Genomic DNA, 20290 nt, shown 5'->3' with positions numbered 1-20290 from the left:
GCGGTGGGACCCCAGCATAACATGTTGGAGTATTTGGGGGACTACCACTTGACTCGATGTGATTGATTTCTTCAAGTCTGCAACTGTGATCTACAAAGTAATCCTGAAGTCCAGTCACACCCTGCTGGCTTCATATCTTCTACTAACCAGAACCAACCATGCCCACCATCTCAGTAGACAAAGCCGAGCTTTTCCAGCGGCTCGGACATCAGTATAGTACGTCCTCGTCCAACTGTGTCATCTATACGTCTGATCACATCGCAGCCACGGAGGAATTCGATCGTTTGTGCTTTGACTATGGACTAGAATTAGATGAAGACGTATGCCCTTATTTATTTTTCTACCGTCGGAATGATTTGCTGAACGAATAAGAAGACCACAGCGGAGGTGGAAGCTGCGATCAAGAAAGGGCTTCCCGCAGAACGTCCCGTGCGTCTTGCTTTCTAGTAAACCAATTACACTCATGCTCATAGTTTTATCTAGCAATTAAAAATCGAAGTTCCCGCAAACAGGTGTGCTGCCAGTCGGCGCAACCACAATGCACATCTGACTAGCACGCAGATACGATCTGGTCTGTCTAGAAGGTATCTCGCGCGCCTTACGCGCTTTTCTAGGAAAACAAGATCCGCCGCAATACACACTCTCATATCCCCCAGGCGGTGAGAAGGATCTCATCACCGTTACCGTCTCCCAGGAGGTACGCTTACCCCTTGCATTGTCCGCACTAACAAACATCACCACTCCCAGACCCAACGCGTCCGTCCCTTCTTCGCATGTGCAGTGCTGCGCAACATCAAATTCACGCCCATAAGCTACGCATCCTTCATTGACCTCCAAGACAAACTACACCAAAACATTGGGCGCAGGCGAAGTCTCGTCGCCATTGGAACACACGACCTCGACACCCTCACCCCTCCATTCCGATACGAAGCCCGTACACCCACCAACATCGCTTTCGCGCCTCTCGGTCGGGAGACAGTGCACACCGCTGCAGAGCTCATGCAGATTTATGAATCGGACAAACACCTCTCCCGTTACTTGCCCATCATCCGAGATTCAGATGTCTACCCGATCATTTATGATGCAGAGGACCACGTGTTAAGTATGCCACCCATCATCAACTCGGAGCATAGTAAGATCACGCTGGAGACTAAGAATGTGTTCATTGATACAACTGCAACGGATGATACGAAGTTGCAGATCGTGATTAATATGGTGGCGAGTATGTTTTCGGAGTACTGCGCTGAGCCTTTCACGTGCGTCGTTTTGTTTTGGGCTTGTGGTTTGATTCGGGGAGTTGAGGATCTGTTGTTAGGATCGAGCCTTGCAAGATCATCTTTCCTGACGGTTCGACGCGCATATCTCCTGATATCACTCCCCGCACCGTGACTGCACGCGCATCGTACATTAACTCTTGCACTTCTCTTTCCCTAACACCCTCCACAATCCAGTCCCTCCTAACGCGTATGGGCCTCTCACCCACCCTCTCACTCAACGACCCCGACGCTCTAATCGTCTCACTTCCATGCACGCGTCCTGACATCTTCCACGAGGTCGACATAATGGAAGATGCAGCAGTCGCTTATGGGTTCAACAACCTCCCAGATATCTTCCCCCAGACCAGCACAGTCGCACAGCCGTTACCGATCAGCAGGCTCACAGACGTTATCCGGAAGGAATGGGCGATGACAGGATGGGTCGAAGCGTTACCTTTCATTCTCGTACGTCCCTTCCCTTCTTGCCCCTCCTCTACCTCAGCGCACTTAAAAAATACCTAACAAAACCCAATAGTGCTCACACGAAGAAAACTTCTCCTTCATGAACCGCCCCGATCCCGGTTCCCTAGCAGTAAAAATCGCCAACCCCAAAACCCTCGAATTCCAAGTAGTTCGCACATCCCTCTTGCCAGGGCTGCTCAAAACCATCCGCGAGAACCGCTCGCATGCTCTACCGATGCGCGTTTTCGAGCTCAGCGATGTCGTGTTCAAAGATACCGAGAGAGAGAGACAAGCACGGAATGAGAGACATGCAGGTGCGGTGTGGTGTGCGAGGAGTGCGGGTTTTGAGGTCGTGCATGGGTTGTTGGATAGGGCTATGAAAATGTTGGAGGTTCCGAGGATTGGGAGGGGGGATGGGAGGAATGTGGGGTATTATATTAAAGAGGGGGATGGTATGTCCTGGCTCTTGTTTTGCGTGACATGGTACTGATGTGTTTTAGATCCTGCGTACTTTCCTGGACGCGCAGCGACTATTTATTACCGCCCGCCACCCCAAAAGCCCTCCAAAACAAGCGAGCTTGCTGATGAGCTCAAGAATACGCTGCACATCAATCAAGATCGAGACATTGTGATCGGCACGCTGGGTGTGCTACATCCCACCGTACTCGAAAAATTTGAGATCACGTACCCCTGCTCAGCGCTAGAATTCAACATGGAAGTCTTTCTGAAGCGGTTATAATTCATGAGGACTGGAAATAAATTGCGTAGAAGAATGTAGGATGTACTTGAAATGAAATCTAATTTCCAAAGACGAAAAGACGCCAAGAGACAGACTTTCAATAAATACCACTATAAGCACAATTGTGATCATTATCGTCTTAATCCTAGAAAAATAAATAGCACGTTTGTCGATAGAAAGCAGAATACGCGGTACATCCGGTCCTCGAAGCGAAGGATGCGAACTTTACAAGAGGCCTGCAGCACGCAAGTCCTCGCACAGCCTGCGCTCGCGCTCAATTGCATCTCTAATCCGTCGTGCACGATCTGGATCGGTTGGAACGAGTGATTGGATCTCCAACGCTGTATCTCTCCCAATCACATCATCACTAACGTCGTCGTCGTGGGAAGGCACCCGTTCTGGTCCGTCTGCACCCGAAGATCCTGTTCGTGTAGGAACGCGGAACACTCCGAGACGCTCAAAGAGTGATTGTCTCCTCGTTTCTTCATCTGCCGCTGGCTGTGACGTGGTAGAATTGGAAGAAGAAGAGATGATACCGCGTTCCCAGCGCTTGACGCGCCAGAAACCGAAAGCGCTTGTGAGAAGGAGGAACCAGCCGGCTGTCATGAGGAAGAAGGAAAGCCACTCATTGGCTGCTGTGTTTGCGAGGAACCCATTGTTTACTTGTGCTCCTTCTCCGGCATTGGACCAGGAAGATATATCATCGGTAGAAGCGAGTGTGGTATTATTGAGGCGGTCGAGGTTGGCGTCCAACCACTCGTTGGCGTCTTGGGTGCTTGCGAATGTGGGCCAGGCATCGGCTGGGTCTGAGCCTAGAAGTGTACCATTTACGTCGTCTAACCGCGCGCGGAGGCTAAAGCCCCATTGGATTAAAGTAACGCCAAGACCCGCCCTGCTGCCGTAACGAGCGGCGTGGGTTGTGTGCATGACCCATGTGAGAACGAACCCGATGAATTGGAAGGTGACGCTGATGAGGGCGTTCCAGAGGAAGGAGAAAAGGGTGCCTGTAGGAAGGCCATCTACGACGACACAGCCTTGGGAGAGAGTGAGGGATGCATGAATGGAAGAAGGAAGGAAGATTGAATGAGTGTGGTAAGGAGGGGCAGCGTCAGCTTGAGCTGCTGCATAAGTGGGGGGAGCTGTATTGGAAGATTCTTCTGGAACGAGATATACGTTGTCCCCTGCGAAAGAGTCAATACGTTCTTTGATGAAAGATTGAATGATGGTTACCTTCCTGTATACGTACGCCTTGCGATGGTTTGGCAGCTACGTTGCTGAATACACCGTCATTTCTGGTGCCTCCTCCAATGGCTCTGCGAGAGCTAGCTTCAGCAGTGAAACCCCATCTGTTGACATAATGGGATGGCAGGATGGCAGCTGCAGTTCGCTTCCACCATGGCCCTGTTGGGGGCGGGGGCAAAGAGTCTACTGCAAAGACAGGTATTATGCCATTAGAATTTCCGAATTCATTGGGCACAGCATGGGAAGATGGTTGTGGGGGAGAACCTGGAGGAGGTTGGTCGTAGTCGCAAATCGGAGACTCGAAATTGTAAATTGAAGGATTCAAAGGATTTGGAAAAGTCAAACGACTTGATTCATCTAGGTCGTCGCCGTCGTCGTCGTCTTGGTCGTCGAAAGCAGCCTCTAGTTCTGCTGAATCTGGGTCTGTGCGTGGATTAGGAAGTGGAGCATAACGATTAGACATGGTATGAGACGAAGGGGGATTACATGAATAATAAATAAATAAAGACGTCGATCACAGTTAGCTAAGTGTTTAGCTAAGCATCTATAAAGAAACTGCTTTGACCGTAAACCGGGCCGTTAGGCGGTGAGTACCCTGGTGAACCAGTTCCACTGGCATTTCTAACCATCCTGGTAACTCGCTCACAGCTTTCCATCCTAGCTTGCATCATCCTCTCAAACATCTCTAAGATCTCCACTCCAGGCTCCCTTCCACTCGATCCAAGTACAGGTTGTCCTCCAGTCTGGTTGCTGTGTACAAACGCCGGTAACATTGGCGGTGGTGCACGCTGTTTCACGATTCCACCTCTAGGCATTCCTCTTGTCGTTGCAATTCCCTCTAATTTCAATCCAAATGCCTTCTTTCTCTTCATCCACTTGCTTGTTTCTGATGTTTCTTCAGCAGAATTTGGCTCCTCCTTCTCCATTTCTTCTTCTTCATCTGTCGCTGCTGCTGCGCTAGCGTCTCGTTCTTGCAGTGTCATCTCTAGTTGTGCGCGTGTACGGTACACCCACATCCGTTCCTGATGATAGAACGCGACTAAATTCTCGAGAAGCGTAATTGTCGATTCGACAGGATGTAATCCAACGCGTGGTGGTGAGGAGGGTGGTGTGGGCAGTAGTGTATTCATAGCCATAGCCGCTTGTTGTTGGGCATAAGCCTGCTGCTCAACGTACCCTGACGAGAGCATAGCATAGAATGGTCTAGATGATATCCTCGAGAACCCAAGATGATAAGACACGAGACTAGAGACGGTAAGGGAAAAAGTCGAAAGTGCCCTAGTTATAAACTCGCATGATTCGGGCTGGCCCCTCGGCCTAGACTGCTCTTTATTCGGCCCGCAACCATGCACCCGTCGGAATTTCAATTTACTGCGGGGTGCATGCGGGGTTACAGTATTATGTAATGTTAAAATCGGTTTCGATGGGTTAGATTGACATGAGTATGACACGATCATATCATGAAGTACGTTGCACTTCTTGGCGGAGGGATTGTCCCACTGCAACGCCAACGGTTGCGAATTCGTAGCTGTGCAGCCTTCTCTCCCGAATCAGGTAAAGGTCCGCGCTCAGCTTTCTTACTTGAACTTCCAGCCTCAGCTGCATAGACAGTGAGGTCGACTCGTATCATATGTCCCAGACAGTAGACCCGAGACGCGATCGAGTTCATAGCTCGCGCACTCGAAGTTCCGCCCTCTGATAATACAGGCCTAAGGTGACGCTAATGAGCAAAATACAGACTGTGGTTTACGCAGTGCCGGGGGTGCTGGCATGTTGGGAGACGAAATGGGGATCTCTATGTAACATCATTACATGACGTCAAGGTCAGATCTAACCTTCACAAATCTCACTCTGATCTCATCGCGACCAGGTCCATCACCCAGACTGGCAAGGCGTAGCCGCCATTCTCTCAGAGTCAAATTACCAACGCGTTCGCGTCGCACACGTGTGCGGATCGTACTCAACAGGTGCCGTCGTCTCCCTTACGCCCTTGGCCTACCTCTGTTAACGCGATTAAGTCAAATTGCTTTTATCCGAAAATCCGAGATGATCTCAGCCGGGATCAACCGCGTGCTCATATAAGTAGCAGGCATCGGTCCCTAGGAAAATTGCACGAAATACAGGACAGTCTCACACGCTAGCTTGTATGTCTGTAGCGAAGTGGTCGAAAATTCAGTCCATTTAAACATACGAATTCCCCCCAGTTGAATAGCCCACCCCACACCCCAGACGCGCTATTGGATCATGGCTTGCAATCGGAACCTCCCACCCAGACCCGTCTCTGGGCTCGGAAATACCCCATTTCAAGTTTGTATTTGCTTCATTCAATTACAAGGTACCAAATCTTCCATCGAATCCGTCACTTTCATTATTTTCATTTTCAATAATCGTGCTACAGGAATTCTGGCATCACGCGATCTGTGCGTGGAAGATGGGGTGGTGCCAGTCGGCGCAACCGCAATGCACATCTGACTAGCACGCAGATACGATCTGGTCTGTCTAGAAGGTATCTCGTATGCCTTGCGCGCTTTTATAAGAAAACAAGATCCGCTGCAGTACAGACTCGCATATCACCCAGGCGGTGAGAAAGATCCCATCACCGTGACCGTCTAGAGGTACGTTTGCCTCTCGCATTCGTCGCCATCGGAACGCACGCTTCGACACCCTCACAATCAGGTGACCATCTCCGTAGAGGTACACCTATCCCTCGCGTTCATCGCTATCTACCTGATCATTTATGATGCAGAGGACCACATGTCGAGGATGCCGCCCATCATCAACCCGGAGCACAGTAAGATCACGCTGGAGACTAAGAACGTGCTCATTGATACGACTGCTACGGATGATACAAAGCTGCAGATCGTGATTAATATGGTGGCGAGTGCGTTTTCGGAGTATTGTGTTGAGCCTTTCACGTACGTCGTTTTGTTTTGGGCTTGTAGTTTGATTCGGGAGCTGAGGATCTCTGTTCCTAGGACCGAGCCTTGCAAGATCGTCTTTCCTGACGGTTCGACGCGCATATCTCCTGATATCGCTCCCCGCACCGTGACTGCACGCGCATCGTACATCAACTCTTACACCTCTCTCTCCCTGACACCATCCACAATCCAGTCCCTCCCAACACCCATGAGCCTCTTACCCACCCTCTCGCTCAACGACCCGACGCTCTAATCGTCTCACTTCCATGCACGCGTCCTGACATCTTCCACGAGGTCGACGCAATGGAAGATGCAGCAGTCACTTATGGGTTCAGCAACCTCCCAGATATCTTCCCCCAGACCAGCAGTCGCACAGCCGTTATCACTCAGCAGGCTCATGGATGTTATCCGGAAGGAATGGGCGATGGCAGGATGAGTTGAAAGGTTGCCTTTCATTCTCGTACATACCTTCCCCCCCTCAGCGCATATACAAGCCTAGCACCACACTCGATCTAACAGTATTCACACTAAGAAAACTTTTCCTTCATGAACCGCCACGACCCCGGATCCCTAGCAGTGAAATTTGCCAATATCAGAACCCTCGAATTTCAAGTAGCGCGTACATCCCTCTTACCAGGGCTGCATCCGCGAGAACTGCTCGCACGCTCTTACAGGGTCGCGAGCCAGTAATCTTTAACTATACCAATATCATTGACGATGCAGAATGCTGTGCATGTGCCCCAAGACAATAAATAGGATAAATAGGATTCAAAAAGGTGACTGGATCGCCTGAGCTGCTCTTCGACATAGGGGGCGATTCGATGCCTACACGTATCTTTCCCGGATTCCCGGGATGTGCTATTTCGTCGTCGTCGTCAGCGATATATTAAGGCACCTTCGCAGTCCGCAATAAAGTTGCCGCAGTCCAGTTCTGAACCCACCGAACCGGTTCCAAACCTCGAACCGGACCGTGGTTCGGTCCAGTAACGGTTAGGGTTCGGGAGGTCCAGAGGTGGTTGGGTTCGCGGTTCGGAGATAAGTGGAATTTGAGAACCGTACACGGACCTGTTCGAACCATAACCGAACCGCTATAGATATTTAAAAAAAAGGTAAACAGAGTCTGTCTACCGGTACTTACTGTAGGTTAGTCTGTAACTGTACAGTTGTAATATATCAGTGGCTGAGTCACTACCGAGTACTGAATACTAGTGACTCCGCAAGTACAGTATCACTAAAGCAACACGGTCAGTTTGAAACCATCCCGCGATACAGATCGGGCTGAGGAAGATTAAGGAAGAAAACTTGTCCATAGACCAATCATCAAATTTATAACGCATTGCAGTGATTTGCTTACCAGGTTTAAGGATTGTGTAACTGTGTGATGAACTACGCATTGGACAACAAAGGAGCAATGGAGCAATGGAATAATCAGTGCTTGGCTTCAAATGAGTGGGAACAATAAACCTACATTGCAGATGCAAGCGTGTCTGATACCATTGATTTATTTGTCAAAATTATTATAGGTTCTGGGGCCGCACAGTCAGGCGACTTTCTGTGGGCCTCTATCCGAAGTGCAACATCTGAATGTACTGGCAAGCTGTGCTCTGAAAGTTGGTACTCGGCACACCACTTCCCAAACAAAACCGCGACACCCATATACAGCCTGTAGGGAATATATCATGATGTTCCTATTAGTACAAGGAAGAGAAACAACATGGACCCCTGGCAACAAATACTATGCCCATTTCCAGTGTAATACGAAGGCGTTTCTGGAACATCCTGAAATGAAAAGAAGCAACGAAACGACAATCACCCAGCTCTTGCATCGCCCAATATAGTGCTGTGTGATCCTCGATGTTGGGTTTTTCAATTGAAGAACTCTGTTGCTGTGAGAGTGGTAACACAGGCATTGCCAGTTTGAACGACAGAGGAAGGGGTAAAATCTGGAGAAGAGACAATTCCACGGATGTCATGATAGACAGTTTGGATTGGATTGTAGAAAGGAAAACACCCATAGCTTGGACCAGATGGAATTTGCTGATACTGATGTAAAAATTGCATTATATGAGGGGGGTGACCGGTGATTTTCCACAGACGGACGCGCTAACATCAATGACCTCGGGCTTGGTAGGAGAAGATACAGGGGTCGAGTATGGCAGACAGCAAACAAACCCGGGCCGTTTCTCACGACCTTCAACTAGTTCCGACTTACCGATAGACTGACTGTACGATCTATGCGCATTGCGCACGCTATTCTATACGGACTCGATCATGAAATCCCGAAGACGAGTCGAAAGGCTCGTAGTTTGGTCGTTCTCTTTGTCGTCTCGGGGCGTCAGGCCTAGACTCACAGTATGTTGCCGACCCCCCGACAGAATCTCGCACTCATAGCAGCGACCACAAACTTTGACGACACCGTTGACTTCCTCTTTTTCTATCACATGTTCTCGAAGACGCTGAAACCTATCTTCATCATGCATTTATTTCCCCTCTCAATGTCCATGTCGATGAATCCAACGACAAAATTCTAGACAAATCGCTAGGCGATTTTCGTGAGTCATTGCAAACATCACATTCCGCTCACGAAACTACATAGAATCTTATTTTAGTTCAGAGAGCCTGGAAGAAGCCGCCATTGAACGCCCCCGACTGTCCTGCAATGTTGACCATCCTGGAGTACTCCTCATGGCCTGGATCTCAAACAGAACTGCATTTGCGCCTTTCAACAAAACCTCTCGGTAGAAAAGGGACTAGCCAGAAACGTGCGCGGTTGCGTTGCATTGTCGGTTCGTTGAAGTCCAACTCCTCAATACGTTCGAAAGCTACTGCATCCTTCGCAACAACTTTGCATTCCATCCAAATCATTCGTCGTGAACAGTGACAATCTCCTCTGCAGCCTGCGTATGCAACTACATTGAATGGCTGTCAAGATTCGACGCTGGCATGGACCGTGCTCGACTTTTGATGATTTCTATCGAGAAGGTGATGTGGCCTTGGAGCAAGAAGCTTATGATACAGCCAGTGGATCCCGTCGTATTGATATCGGGGATGCAGACGCTGCTCGATATAGAAGTACTTTGCGACCCACACAGGCTGGAGATGTTCCTATGACCCCGGATTTCGTCTTGCCCACGGCGTCGGCGATTTGCGAAAGTGTGACTTGTATTGCAAGTACTTTGAATTGTTTCGTGTAGAAGTCTGTTATACAAAGATCTCGGGCCAGAGAGTCCTTAGTTTTTCCAAATCACTGATCTGCGTGATGCCATCGGGGTCATTGGCATTGGTATCTCGAGCAAGTTTCCTCGTCCTTCCGCCATCTGTAGTTTCCAAGCCGACCTCGCAAAAGTGTACACAATGACCCCACCCAAGTTCTTTAGCGCTTGTGACATTGAGCCGGCTATCGTCAATGAAGTAACATTTGAATGGGTCTGAAATATTCGCTTGTTTCATGGCCTATACAAGAAAGACAGAGTCAACATCCATGACTAAAGAAGTATGAAGAACTGACATTGTGATAATAATCTGGTTCCGGTTTGCAAGTGAAGCCGATCTGCTCGTAGTCACAGTAAACAAGGCCCTCGATCTGGTCTTCTAGGTTTAATATCTTGAGCACTCGTTGTGCGTGCTGAAGGGTCACCCTGCGTCAAATATTCACGAGTACGCGAATCTGCGCTTACGTTCTTGTATGCATTCGTCAACACCCACACACGAACTTTGGTTCTGTCCAAATCTTGAAAAAGCTTTCGTAGTTTTGGGTCTGGTTTAATGAGATCATCGAGAGGGAGTGTTCCATCACATTTCCGATCAAAATCCATGGGATCTGGAGCCGTGCGTCTATTCAGCAGCTGATGCTCGCAGCTTAGGTCCTACCTATGTCATGATGCCGTGTTAAACCGCGAAGTGCGAGTCCGTACTGAGTGTAATATGTATGATGCAACTCGGAGGCCTTGTCATCATCGAACCCAAGAGTGACAAAGTATGCTGCTCTTTCCGTATTGATCATTCAGAGTATTTGAGGGAGTTCAAACACTGACGGACCATGAATGCGCTGGCCCATGGCTTGGGAAATCTTGGTGCTGGCAGAATATAGTGTATTGTCGATGTCGAACCAAACGATTGATCTAGGATCTTTGACACGAGTCAGAGTGCGCGATGGAATGCGGAAAGAAACCCGACCTTCTTCAGGTATATCCGGAGACATCGTCAGTCAGGGTATGAAGATGAAGATTATGGTATGAATCAGATAGCGTTTTCTTGTAAAGGGCATGCTTCATCAGGAAATCGGCGAGGACATGCTTCCGCGACTCTCACGTTAGTTACTAGCACACACGCCGCGCAGACAAGACTCGGAGGTCCGCGACAGACACAAACGCTTTTCGGCCAGTATAACTGAGCTAAAAATAATAATTTCAAAAGATTATATTATTATCAACATGAGCAAATATTTCGCAGAACGATGAGACGATGAAGTACGTCGCACTCCTTAGCGGAGGGAAAGACAGCTGTTACAACTTGTCCCACTGCAATGCCAATGGCCACCAACTCGTAGCTGCAGCGACCCTCTCCCCGCAATCAGGAAAAGGTCTGACTTTATATTTCTTCTCCGAAAACGCCTCATCTGCGTAGATGAGATCGACTCGTATATGTACCAGACAGTAGGCCAAGATGCGATCGAATTCGTAGCTCGCGCCCTCGAAGTTCCACTCTATCGACGCGTCATACAAGGTGATGCTATCGAGCAAAATGCGGAGTATGGTTCACGTAGTGCCGGGGGAGCTGGCGTATTGGGGGATGAGACGGAGGATCTCTATACTTTGTTGGAGCATGTCAAGGTCAGATCTAATTCACCCTGATCTCACCCTGATCTCATCGTAACCAGGTTCATCACCCAGATGTGCAAGGCGTCTCAGTCGGCGCTATTCTTTCAAATTACCAACGCGTTCGCGTCGAACATGTGTGCGTATTGGTCACGGATAATTCGGTTTGTAATGTTCATGCTCAACAGGTGTCGTCGTCTCTTCCTTACACCCTTAGCCTATCTCTGGCAGCGCGATCAAGCCGAATTGCTGTCCGAGATGATCGCAGCCGGGATTAAAAGCGTGCTCATCAAAGTAGCAGGTATCGGTCTGACAGTAAAGCACCTAGGAAAAACATTACACGAAATGCAGGACACCCTCACGCGATTGGTGCGCGTATTACTTCTACATAAACAAATTGATTCATTTTCTCGTAGAACAGCCTTTATGGCTTGCATATCTGCGGTGAAGGCGGAGAGTACGAAACTCTTACCCTTGACAGCCCGTTGTTCAAGCATCGTATTGTGCTGGATGAAACAGAAGTCGTGATGCATACGGACAATGAATTTGCGCCTGTTGCATATTTGCGTATCAAACGAGCTTCACTTCATCCTAAGGAATCGTCTACGGATGGCAGGGTCGAAGTTCTGCCACTATTGGAAGATAGGTTCGGTAAATTGAAGAACGCGGTCGAAAACTCAGTCCTAGAGGGATACGAAAACGGTTCATGTGAACCCACCAACAAACCACACCGCATTCCAGACCATCCATCAACACACACTATCGGATCATGGCTTGCGGTCGGAAACATCCACACAGACCCATCTCTAGACTCAGAAATACCTCTTGAAGAACAAGTCCGCGACTGCTTCATTCAATTACAAGGTATCGGTATCAATCCATCACTTGCATCATTTTCATATCCAATCCCAATCGTCCTATAGGAATTCTAGAATCACACGATCTGCGCATGGAAGATGTGGCTAATATTACACTCTTACTGCCTTCCCTCGCCCCCGAGGTATTCGCAGCCGCAAACAAGGCATACGCCGAGTTCTTTGGTGCTTCACCTCCTTCGAGGGCTTGTGTGGGCGTGGATCTTCCCGAGGGGGTGGGTGTGATGCTCGAATGCGTCGCGCGCAAGGATAGCACGAGGAGAGCGCTCCATGTACAGGGTTTGAGCTACTGGGCACCTGCTAATATCGGCCCTTATTCACAAGCTGTCACCGTGCGTCCAGTCTTTTGCGACGCGAGACACCTTTATAATTGCTAGATCAGGTGGAGCCCTATGTTTTCGTATCCGGTCAGATCGGTTTACTCCCTCCGTCTTTGACGCTCCCTTCTCCACCCTCGCTGGCGTTTGAAACTGCGTTGGCGTTCCAGCACACGGATCGCGTCATTCGCGCTGCCAACGCTGCAGGAGGCCATGTCCTGCTTTCGCTTTATTGGCTTGCGGATGGTGTTGATACCATACGCATTCGACGGGCTTGTGAAATGGTTTGCGAGGTGTGTCAAGATATTAAGAACTTGCAAACAAGAAAATCGATACTAATATTAACATTAATTTTGTAGAAGACCCCAACGTTATTCTTGGTAGTCGCGTCCCTCCCACGCGGGGCACGCGTCGAGAAACAAGTATTGGTGCATACAGGCGAATTCACGGTTCCAGACGAAGACGAAGACACGTTCACGCAGGTATCTCGCACTCCGGAGTTTTTGTCTGGTACGTGCATGCATATCTGAATCGTCCTGATGTGCTCACGTATTTTCAGGGGATATCCACGCCGAGCGCACCCAGATGTCTCGCACTCCGGATTTCCTGTCTGGTGCGTAGGACAAGTAGGAATTGGCCTCTTGTGCTCACGCATTTTCAGGGGATGTTGATGCCGAGTGCGGTATGACAGCGCCAAGCGACACGGTCCTCGGTTCGACCAGGCCATCCATATTGAACTGGCAGGTTTCTCGATTTGACGTGTCAGGGACTTCGCCGCCGTGCGTGGTTATCTGCGCTCGTGGACATCCATCACAGGAGGATGCAATCGAACTTAGAAAACTACCGTCGCTCAGTGCATTCTGGGAAACAGCGCTCTCAGCGAGATTGTTTCACAGAGTGGAAGTCGATTTTTCATCTGGTTGTACGTTCGATCCCAGACTGCGAGGTGTGTTTGTGTTGATGATCAGTGTTTGAACAGGGTCATCAGTGTGTCGCGTACTGTTTGAAGACAGGGCTACACCTGCAACCACGTCCATCCCCTGCCGATATATCGGCACTCAGGGGAGTGATGAACACTGGGATTGGGCGGTGGCCTTGGTAGGCGTCTCATAATTGCGCACCGACAGGTCATCTTTTCAATAATACCGCGATATTAATGGACATGAACGTGGACCACGACAAAACAAGTGATAGACATGAATGAATAGGATATGAAAACAGATATGCAGGATACAGCGGTTGAAAATGTAATGAATGAATGAGTATGATACAACCGTCGTCCACCCTAGATCATCGATGCACCTAACTTCACAAGAACAAAATCATGGCTCCTCTTCAGCCTTTAGCTCTTTCAGTACAGCAAGCCCACTCCTCATCTGACGCTCTGTCTTGGTGGGTGGCACCATACGACAGGCAGCAGCGCCGATTAGCGCGCACAAGCCTCCAAACCGCAGGACCCATGCTACGCCGTTCTTGCCCAAGTATGTGTTGTGATCAGGTTCGAGATCGGGAGAGGGAGAGGGAGCTGAAACGGGGTTGGATTCATCTACGATGCGGAAGATCACAGATGAGACCAAGGCGATCTGAGCGGGAGGGACTGAGTGAGGTTTCAAGGGAACAGATCAACGAGACTTACGATGAACTGTGGCATCACAATGGCAAGATTATGGATGCCGAGGATCGTGCCTCCTGCTGGCCTGGTCTCACTATCACTGGCCTCATCCTCAGTATCAGAATCTGATTCAACTTCTGAGGAACGACCAAGTAAAGGATCTTGCTCAGAGGCCTCAGTTGTTGTTTCAGGTAGATGAGGAATCTTTGCATGCATCTCTTTCAACAGCTATAATTTACGACAATTCAAACTCAAATCCACTTGGGAATGAACACGACTGACCTCCATGATAATGGCGAACGGTACCCAACATGCAACAGCCCAACATATCCCAACCAAGCTAATTGCAACCGTAGCTTGCTTGACGGTGCTTATCCAGAACGTAGAGAACGTTAGCAGGGTGAACAAGATCATCGCCGCTGTCCATATGTCCCGGAGGAGCCATGGCATCTTGGGAAGTTTTGTGATCCCTTCTTGACGCCACAGGTGAAGTCTACCGCGGAAGCGCTCAATCTGTGCATCTTCGTCATCACCTTCTACAGGGAGAAGACGACGGTCACGTCGGGCAAAGACGGGAAGTATGCCGCCGGCGAGAACAGCCACTATGTTGATGTGAGGTTTCGCCTCAGATGGTATATATGAAAACATACCTATGCTGTATAGCAACATTGCGAATTCACCGTTACGAGTGGCTAGCTCGTTGTCTGGCTCCTCACCTGTCTCGTAGGCCATAACTTGACCGACATATGTGGTACTAGTGTGTAAAATCAATTATAAAATGAGATATGAATTGAATTTGAGAATACTCACGAGTAGAACAAGAATGGGAACCTAATTTGACGCATCAGCACACCCGTTCAAAGAAACATCCATGTCACGCACCATCCCATGAAAGCGAAGATCTGCACAAGACAAACCCTTCTAATAGGTCTCGGAAGCGTTGTGATTGCACTGTAAATGTTCTCCAAAATTTCACCCAACTTGCCGCGCCTAGAAGTTCGTTCAACTAACAAGTCGTTTCCATGTCAATCCACCGACCTCTGGCTGTTCTTCCTTTCTGCAGAAGATTTCTCCTCATGACAGAAGCAAGTGATCCACACAGTGATAACAAGGATAGTCATGCTGACAACACAGAACTTTCGGAACTGATCGCCACCCAGGAAGCTCAGGAAGGGAAGCTTCGCAAGAGGGATAAATCCTTGACACCACGTCAGCGCGGCGTCGGTGGACGAGCATGGATAATGACATACCAAACCCGTAACCAACGATATTACCTGCTTGGCACATGCGGCTATGCCAAGCATTGCCGGCATTGAGCTGATCGGGCGGTGTGATATCCAGAAGAAGATTGCGCAAAGATGCTTGGAGAGCGTTGAGAGCAAAATCAAGAACGTAGAACGCGAAGACAGCTATGCCGATGGCAGCGTTTGCGGCCTGGCAGTGTAAGAGACATAAATGAGGAATGACAAATGTTAACGTACCTGCTTCGTGCGTTCTGGATCCCAGTCACCAGCGCCTCCGCCAAAGATATCAACAAAGAAACCAGCGATGTCCTGACAATAGGCCAAAACTAGCGTTGAGACGACAAGTGCACCCGTCGATAAGACCACCCAGTATCTCCGCCGATACTTCGACGTGGACGAATCAGATATTGCACCTTGCGAACTGTTCAATGGACCATCCAAAACCCATCTCAGAGGACATACCTATGAGGGGTTGTGCAATAAGGCCGCTGATAGGCCCAGCTAACCAGACCAAGCTGGTAACTTGTTCTGATATCCCCAGTGACAGGAGAAATGGTGTTCCGTATCTGGCAGACGTAGCGTTTTTTTTTCCCGGAAAACCAGTAGCATAAAGAACTTACCCTAGCTCCACCGTCCACGCGATTTGGGCGCCGGCCATGGATATACTGAGGGTAATAAGATTCCATGTGGTTAAGCGTGTTCGCCCGGGTTCGCTTGCGTGTTGCTTCTGCTTTCCGTTTCCATCTATCGCCTGGTATGATTCTTGTTCGACAGACTGTGTTTCTTGTTGAGAATTAGATGTTGTGCGCGACCTGTGGCTAGCTGGCCATGCTATCTGGGTGGTTGGGTCAGGGTCCGCGTCAGGATTGTATGCAATGGTCATGTTTCTGCTTAAGACGGTAACAAAGAGGAAACTAAGGGCACGAAACACAGCGAGGTAGAACTACCAAGCTGATCAGGTTCAGCAGCCTTGACGCAAAGAGGCACGAACCTCCTTAAGTAGAGCAGGCGAGGCAAGTGCTAATACCCCATAATCGGCATTCTCCGAGCAAAGGGAGCGAATATCGGTCTTGCCCCAAATCTGAAGATCTGAGGTCTGTTGTATGAGGAAGGGTGCAATTGCTACAAATAAGTTGTGCTACAGTACTAGTGCAAACAGACAATGCTGGGTGTATAAAAAATGTCCAGACGGAAACCAATCCCACCACAAAAATTGAACAGTGGAACATACAACCGAAGTGAAGTCCAGATGAAAGTCGTACAACAAATAAACAGTTATCCACGAATAGAAGCAGTTGAAGAGCCTCTCCGATGGCTATGATGACCTTGGGGTGGGTCAGGGGTGGGGGTAGGAGGGGGCTGAGCAGGTGAGGACTTGGACGAAAAGATACTGGGTAGTCTTCGGCTTATAGCTGCGGCAGTGGCTGATGATGCAATACGGACCCCTTTCTTAGGTGGTTCTGGGAACTGCGCGTATTGTGTGGGGGGTCCGGTGAACGTGCCAGGTTCCCCCACCAACTTCTCCTCGTGTTGAGAAGTATCTGAGGAAGGTGCGCGTGTGAGAACAGGAATTGGCGAAGGCGTAGCTTGTGCTGGACGTGCGCTGGACGGATTTGTCCCGGAACGATTTCTCAAAGCGTCTGCTTGACTGTTCTGGGTTTGTGTGGCAAGGGGAGATGGAGTTGTGCGGAGCTGTGCAGCAGAAAATGAAGGTCTGAGAGATTTTCGAGGTGCCGTCGATCCGGTGATGGCTAAAGAAGCCAGTGCGGTGATATCGTCACCGTTTGCCGAAGGACCAGCCGAAGTGAAGTTATTCCCATTCTGCGATTTATTGTCCGTCGACGCTGTTCCCGCACTTCCGCTACGATTTCTCCTCATGTACTTCTCTATCTCGTCCGCGTCTCGCTCCCGCATGCGGTTCACGATTGGTGACAGTGAATTTGGTTGCACAAGAGGTGGATTGAGTGTAAGCCCCTGCGAAGGTCCCGGGGAGGGGAAAGTGCCTGTACTGCTGGCCGACGACATGTTATCAGATCGTTGCGAATGAGGGTGGGTATATTGATGCGAGGGTAACCTCGACGGCTGCGACGTCGTCGAAGACGCTGAGAGAGATGAAAGACTGGTTCCTTGTCCTGGCCCTTGCCCGGCACTGTCTACATCGCCGCTGTCAGATGTCGCGGTTGTGCGACTTCCACCTGAGCTGCTCCGCATCCGAGACCCATTCCTTCCAACGCTGGGTGGCTTTAATGGAATAGGTGGCGGTCTGGCAATGGGCCATTCATTGCCTCGAGCAGCGGCTTGTGCAAATACCATGCGTCTAGATTTCTTATTAGTCTCAAATTGCATACGGGCAGAGTCCTGCAAAGTGTCCCGCGTGCTGAAACTGCATTACCGTTAACGGCCTAGTAATATGTACAAAAAAGCGCTAGGCTCACGAATATGCGTAATCGGACGCAGTGAAACCGTCATTGTTCCGAGCAGCAAATTGACAACCCCGTTCGATCAAAAGTTGGACAATCTGGGGCCCAAAAGTAAGCGAGAAAGAACGTCGCACTCCATCAGATGCGCGCCACGTACCGGGATATGACCCCAAGAACTTGCACTGACAAGGACTAGTCAATTCCCAGACCCGATGACTGGAAGGAACTTACTAATGTAGTGGAGTATTGCCTTTATTATCCGACAGATCAAAGTCAGCACCCAAATCACACAGCATCTTGAGAAGGGCATGAAGATAAAATAAGCTCAGGCTCATGATTACAATCGAGGTCTCGGGTGACTCACGCGAACAAGTTCTTCGTTTCCCTTGAGAGCGGCCATGTGTAGCGCTGTTTTCCCTTGCACGTTGGACCAATCAAGAATCCATGGGTAACGTTCGTAGTAAAGTCTTGCCATACGAAGCGCAGCACCCATGAGATCAACCTGCGAGGGGCCTGGCGCGTAAGGGTTGGGTGGTGGGGGCTTGAAATCAGCCAATAGCATGAGAATGGTGTTGTTCTCGGATTCCTGATAGATGAAGTGGTCAAAACCTCTCAGGGACAACGCTTGTGGCGAGCGCGTACCCTGCTGAGTTCTTCGTCGTCATGCCCAGCTGTAAGTAAAAACTCGAACGTCTCCTCATGTCCCAAGACAGCAGCCCAAGCTAATGATGTGTAGCGCTTCGGACCGGGGTCAGGATTCCGCATGTCTGTTCGTTGAATGAGTCTCTTGACGAGGAAGAGATTGTTCTCTGTAGATATGGGCGTCACTCAGAGCTACAGACTGATACCGATAAAAGAACGAACCTTTAACCGCTCTACGGAGGCGTACGGTGGCATCTTTTTCTGCCATGTACAGAGCAGTTGACTGTCGGGAGGAAGGATGAAAGAACTTTGAAGGAGATAGAAACAATTGAAGGCTTAATTACGACGACTGCCACACGTGACCATATGATTATTGACTTTGTCCGTTATCTTGTGCCTACCCAACATCTTGCCAACTCGTTCTAACCAGATTCGAGACCAGCCTCGACTACGTACGCTTTTGTCCGAGCAGGAGCAAACTTGAGTTTCTGGTCAAACATTAATCATGCCAAAGGTCGTCTCTCGTTCAGCGGTCTCCTCATCCACGGATGGTCAGTCACATCATTCCAATTATCTAGCCCATCAGCTGCTCATTTTCTTAGCACGGCCAACGGCATCGGCCGCAGCTGCTCTCAGGGTGTACTGTGAGTACCGTGCTATGCCGTTAATCGCATTAGTTCACCTGCGTCCCTTACACAGACTGCATCTGTGGCGAGTTTATCGTGCGCGTTTTCATTCAGGCTCGGCACTCCTGTCACGAACTTACGCAAGGTACATGACAGCTCGTGATTGAAAAAAGCCTTTCAGCGCTCCCAAAGCGCCAGACTGATGGTGCTACCATCATTCGCTGTCAGGATAGCGGTACAGAGGATGCAATCGTTCTCAAATTAAACGCTATATCTACTGATCCCGTTCTAGTCGAAAGGTACGACCAAATCGTATCCATAGTAGGCAGGGCTGATTGCAACGTGCAGGCCAGAGGGACACGAGCGCCAGTACAGATTCTCATGTCCACGGTGCAACTTATTGGTCGGATACCAATCTACACCACCCCCTGTCAAATCTGGTCCGTATCTGTATATCCTCAGGGGAGCCCTTACGCAAATGCAAGGCCAAGTTCCCAAGGACGCTTTTGATGGTGAAGCTGCCCTGGACCTTTCAGAAACTGGAACCCAGTAGCATGGTTGCATGAGATGGTTACACCACCGAATTGGATATAACCTCGGTACGCGCATAAATATGATCACATCAATTATGTTTTCCAAATGGTAGTAATACAGCATGAATGCCCGCCCAGGGTCTAGGGACATGGTCGTTGAATGCGGTGCAGAGCTATTAGTAACGGATGTCATTGATGAAAACCGATCACTGAAATGCTGAGATATGACATCGCGGGCAATCAAAAGACAACCTGGAAACTATTGTTAGTTAGACGTCTTGGTAAACAAAATTGAACAAAGTAAAAGCGGCTCAGCTACCGTTGTAGAAAAAACTCACAATCCATGCATCCAGTAGACGCACAGATTCATACAGTGTGAATAAATATGTCATCACTACCGCAAAAACAAGAGAAGAGCGAAACATGTAATTGTACACTCACCATTGGTGTTAGTTGCATCTTTGCGACAGAGTCGGTTGGTCAATATAGCGGAGGAAAGAGAATTTTCAAAATTTATCTAGGATGAGTTTGTTCGTGTTTGTTTGTGTGTGCTAGCAGCAAATAGTGAAGTGTGCACTAGCCCAAGT

The 20290-nt window shown here is 49.3% G+C and overlaps 11 protein-coding genes across 11 annotated transcripts; 5 read left to right on the top strand and 6 right to left on the bottom strand.

Moving 5' to 3' along the window:
• Positions 1-58: 58 nt before the first annotated feature.
• On the top strand, positions 59-2538 carry BJ212DRAFT_1357183 (uncharacterized protein). The gene is made up of 9 exons (XM_041335751.1): positions 59-216; positions 265-320; positions 376-429; positions 484-512; positions 562-697; positions 748-1256; positions 1316-1721; positions 1792-2170; positions 2219-2538. The coding sequence occupies exons 1-9, from the start codon at positions 159-161 to the stop codon at positions 2455-2457; spliced, it is 1866 nt and encodes a 621-aa protein (XP_041192470.1). The 5' UTR covers positions 59-158; the 3' UTR covers positions 2458-2538.
• Positions 2539-2997: 459 nt separating this feature from the next.
• BJ212DRAFT_1220866 (uncharacterized protein) lies at positions 2998-3829 on the bottom strand (the record flags this gene model as incomplete). Its single annotated transcript, XM_041329378.1, has 2 exons — positions 2998-3638; positions 3688-3829. Coding segments are annotated over 2 exons (783 nt in total), but the record flags the coding sequence as incomplete, so codon positions are not given.
• Positions 3830-4164: 335 nt separating this feature from the next.
• Positions 4165-5020, bottom strand: BJ212DRAFT_1357179 (uncharacterized protein). Its single transcript, XM_041335750.1, has one exon. It carries the CDS (start codon positions 4887-4889, stop codon positions 4236-4238), a length of 654 nt encoding a protein of 217 aa, XP_041192468.1. The 5' UTR covers positions 4890-5020; the 3' UTR covers positions 4165-4235.
• A 104-nt stretch (positions 5021-5124) lies between these two features.
• On the top strand, positions 5125-6118 carry BJ212DRAFT_1357176 (uncharacterized protein). The gene is made up of 5 exons (XM_041335749.1): positions 5125-5164; positions 5228-5253; positions 5438-5522; positions 5570-6034; positions 6098-6118. The coding sequence occupies exons 1-4, from the start codon at positions 5138-5140 to the stop codon at positions 5705-5707; spliced, it is 276 nt and encodes a 91-aa protein (XP_041192467.1). The 5' UTR covers positions 5125-5137; the 3' UTR covers positions 5708-6034; positions 6098-6118.
• Positions 6119-6190: 72 nt separating this feature from the next.
• On the top strand, positions 6191-7068 carry BJ212DRAFT_1357165 (uncharacterized protein). Its single transcript, XM_041335748.1, has 2 exons — positions 6191-6614; positions 6675-7068. The coding sequence occupies exons 1-2, from the start codon at positions 6463-6465 to the stop codon at positions 6868-6870; spliced, it is 348 nt and encodes a 115-aa protein (XP_041192466.1). The 5' UTR covers positions 6191-6462; the 3' UTR covers positions 6871-7068.
• An 828-nt stretch (positions 7069-7896) lies between these two features.
• BJ212DRAFT_1357159 (uncharacterized protein) lies at positions 7897-8756 on the bottom strand. The gene is made up of 3 exons (XM_041335747.1): positions 8086-8756; positions 7972-8003; positions 7897-7918 (listed from the first exon to the last, which is right to left on the bottom strand). Exon 1 carries the CDS (start codon positions 8630-8632, stop codon positions 8309-8311), a length of 324 nt encoding a protein of 107 aa, XP_041192465.1. The 5' UTR covers positions 8633-8756; the 3' UTR covers positions 7897-7918; positions 7972-8003; positions 8086-8308.
• Positions 8757-9818: 1062 nt separating this feature from the next.
• On the bottom strand, positions 9819-10818 carry BJ212DRAFT_1481314 (pyrimidine 5-nucleotidase; the record flags this gene model as incomplete). The annotated part of the gene is made up of 5 exons (XM_041340237.1): positions 9819-10070; positions 10126-10242; positions 10295-10437; positions 10488-10603; positions 10652-10818. 5 exons carry the CDS (start codon positions 10816-10818, stop codon positions 9819-9821), a joined length of 795 nt encoding a protein of 264 aa, XP_041192464.1.
• Positions 10819-11081: 263 nt separating this feature from the next.
• BJ212DRAFT_1272791 (uncharacterized protein) lies at positions 11082-13156 on the top strand (the record flags this gene model as incomplete). The annotated part of the gene is made up of 8 exons (XM_041331041.1): positions 11082-11199; positions 11244-11449; positions 11497-11573; positions 11623-11803; positions 11851-12298; positions 12358-12635; positions 12692-12919; positions 12986-13156. 8 exons carry the CDS (start codon positions 11082-11084, stop codon positions 13154-13156), a joined length of 1707 nt encoding a protein of 568 aa, XP_041192463.1.
• Positions 13157-13948: 792 nt separating this feature from the next.
• Positions 13949-16365, bottom strand: BJ212DRAFT_1273162 (major facilitator superfamily domain-containing protein; the record flags this gene model as incomplete). The annotated part of the gene is made up of 11 exons (XM_041331070.1): positions 13949-14209; positions 14263-14466; positions 14521-14840; positions 14889-14992; positions 15049-15069; positions 15121-15228; positions 15277-15436; positions 15489-15672; positions 15720-15895; positions 15945-16048; positions 16103-16365. The coding sequence occupies 11 exons, from the start codon at positions 16363-16365 to the stop codon at positions 13949-13951; spliced, it is 1905 nt and encodes a 634-aa protein (XP_041192462.1).
• Positions 16366-16517: 152 nt separating this feature from the next.
• On the bottom strand, positions 16518-18912 carry BJ212DRAFT_1357136 (uncharacterized protein). Its single transcript, XM_041335746.1, has 7 exons — positions 18767-18912; positions 18545-18711; positions 18267-18488; positions 18134-18198; positions 18060-18084; positions 17918-18000; positions 16518-17865 (listed from the first exon to the last, which is right to left on the bottom strand). The coding sequence occupies exons 1-7, from the start codon at positions 18810-18812 to the stop codon at positions 16758-16760; spliced, it is 1716 nt and encodes a 571-aa protein (XP_041192461.1). The 5' UTR covers positions 18813-18912; the 3' UTR covers positions 16518-16757.
• A 10-nt stretch (positions 18913-18922) lies between these two features.
• Positions 18923-20180, top strand: BJ212DRAFT_1357130 (uncharacterized protein). Its single transcript, XM_041335745.1, has 6 exons — positions 18923-19095; positions 19147-19188; positions 19244-19266; positions 19327-19469; positions 19519-19769; positions 19825-20180. The coding sequence occupies exons 1-5, from the start codon at positions 19050-19052 to the stop codon at positions 19721-19723; spliced, it is 459 nt and encodes a 152-aa protein (XP_041192460.1). The 5' UTR covers positions 18923-19049; the 3' UTR covers positions 19724-19769; positions 19825-20180.
• The last annotated feature ends 110 nt before the right edge of the window (positions 20181-20290 follow it).

This window comes from Suillus subaureus (genome assembly GCF_016647635.1).
Source record: "Suillus subaureus strain MN1 chromosome Unknown BJ212scaffold_18, whole genome shotgun sequence".
Taxonomy (NCBI): Eukaryota; Fungi; Basidiomycota; class Agaricomycetes; order Boletales; family Suillaceae; genus Suillus; species Suillus subaureus.
This window is presented reverse-complemented; position numbering and strand designations above follow the sequence as displayed.

Bases quoted from the DNA above. Each gene is read 5' to 3' on its own strand.
- BJ212DRAFT_1357183 (XM_041335751.1), top strand. From the start codon at position 159: ATGCCCACCATCTCAGTAGACAAAGCCGAGCTTTTCCAGCGGCTCGGA. The intron at 513-561 runs GTGTGCTGCCAG...ACTAGCACGCAG, and splicing joins ATCGAAGTTCCCGCAAACAG to ATACGATCTGGTCTGTCTAG. The intron at 698-747 runs GTACGCTTACCC...CACCACTCCCAG, and splicing joins CCGTTACCGTCTCCCAGGAG to ACCCAACGCGTCCGTCCCTT.
- BJ212DRAFT_1357179 (XM_041335750.1), bottom strand. From the start codon at position 4,889: ATGCTCTCGTCAGGGTACGTTGAGCAGCAGGCTTATGCCCAACAACAA.
- BJ212DRAFT_1357176 (XM_041335749.1), top strand. From the start codon at position 5,138: ATGAGTATGACACGATCATATCATGAA. The intron at 5,254-5,437 runs GTAAAGGTCCGC...AGCAAAATACAG, and splicing joins AGCCTTCTCTCCCGAATCAG to ACTGTGGTTTACGCAGTGCC. The intron at 5,523-5,569 runs GTCAGATCTAAC...CATCGCGACCAG, and splicing joins CATCATTACATGACGTCAAG to GTCCATCACCCAGACTGGCA.
- BJ212DRAFT_1357165 (XM_041335748.1), top strand. From the start codon at position 6,463: ATGCCGCCCATCATCAACCCGGAGCACAGTAAGATCACGCTGGAGACT. The intron at 6,615-6,674 runs GTACGTCGTTTT...CTCTGTTCCTAG, and splicing joins TATTGTGTTGAGCCTTTCAC to GACCGAGCCTTGCAAGATCG.
- BJ212DRAFT_1357159 (XM_041335747.1), bottom strand. From the start codon at position 8,632: ATGGGTGTTTTCCTTTCTACAATCCAATCCAAACTGTCTATCATGACA.
- BJ212DRAFT_1357136 (XM_041335746.1), bottom strand. From the start codon at position 18,812: ATGGCAGAAAAAGATGCCACCGTACGCCTCCGTAGAGCGGTTAAAG. The intron at 18,001-18,059 runs GTACGTGGCGCG...TTTGGGCCCCAG, and splicing joins GTTCTTGGGGTCATATCCCG to ATTGTCCAACTTTTGATCGA. The intron at 17,866-17,917 runs GTGAGCCTAGCG...ACGGTAATGCAG, and splicing joins GCGTCCGATTACGCATATTC to TTTCAGCACGCGGGACACTT.
- BJ212DRAFT_1357130 (XM_041335745.1), top strand. From the start codon at position 19,050: ATGCCAAAGGTCGTCTCTCGTTCAGCGGTCTCCTCATCCACGGATG. The intron at 19,096-19,146 runs GTCAGTCACATC...TCATTTTCTTAG, and splicing joins GGTCTCCTCATCCACGGATG to CACGGCCAACGGCATCGGCC. The intron at 19,189-19,243 runs GTGAGTACCGTG...TCCCTTACACAG, and splicing joins AGCTGCTCTCAGGGTGTACT to ACTGCATCTGTGGCGAGTTT.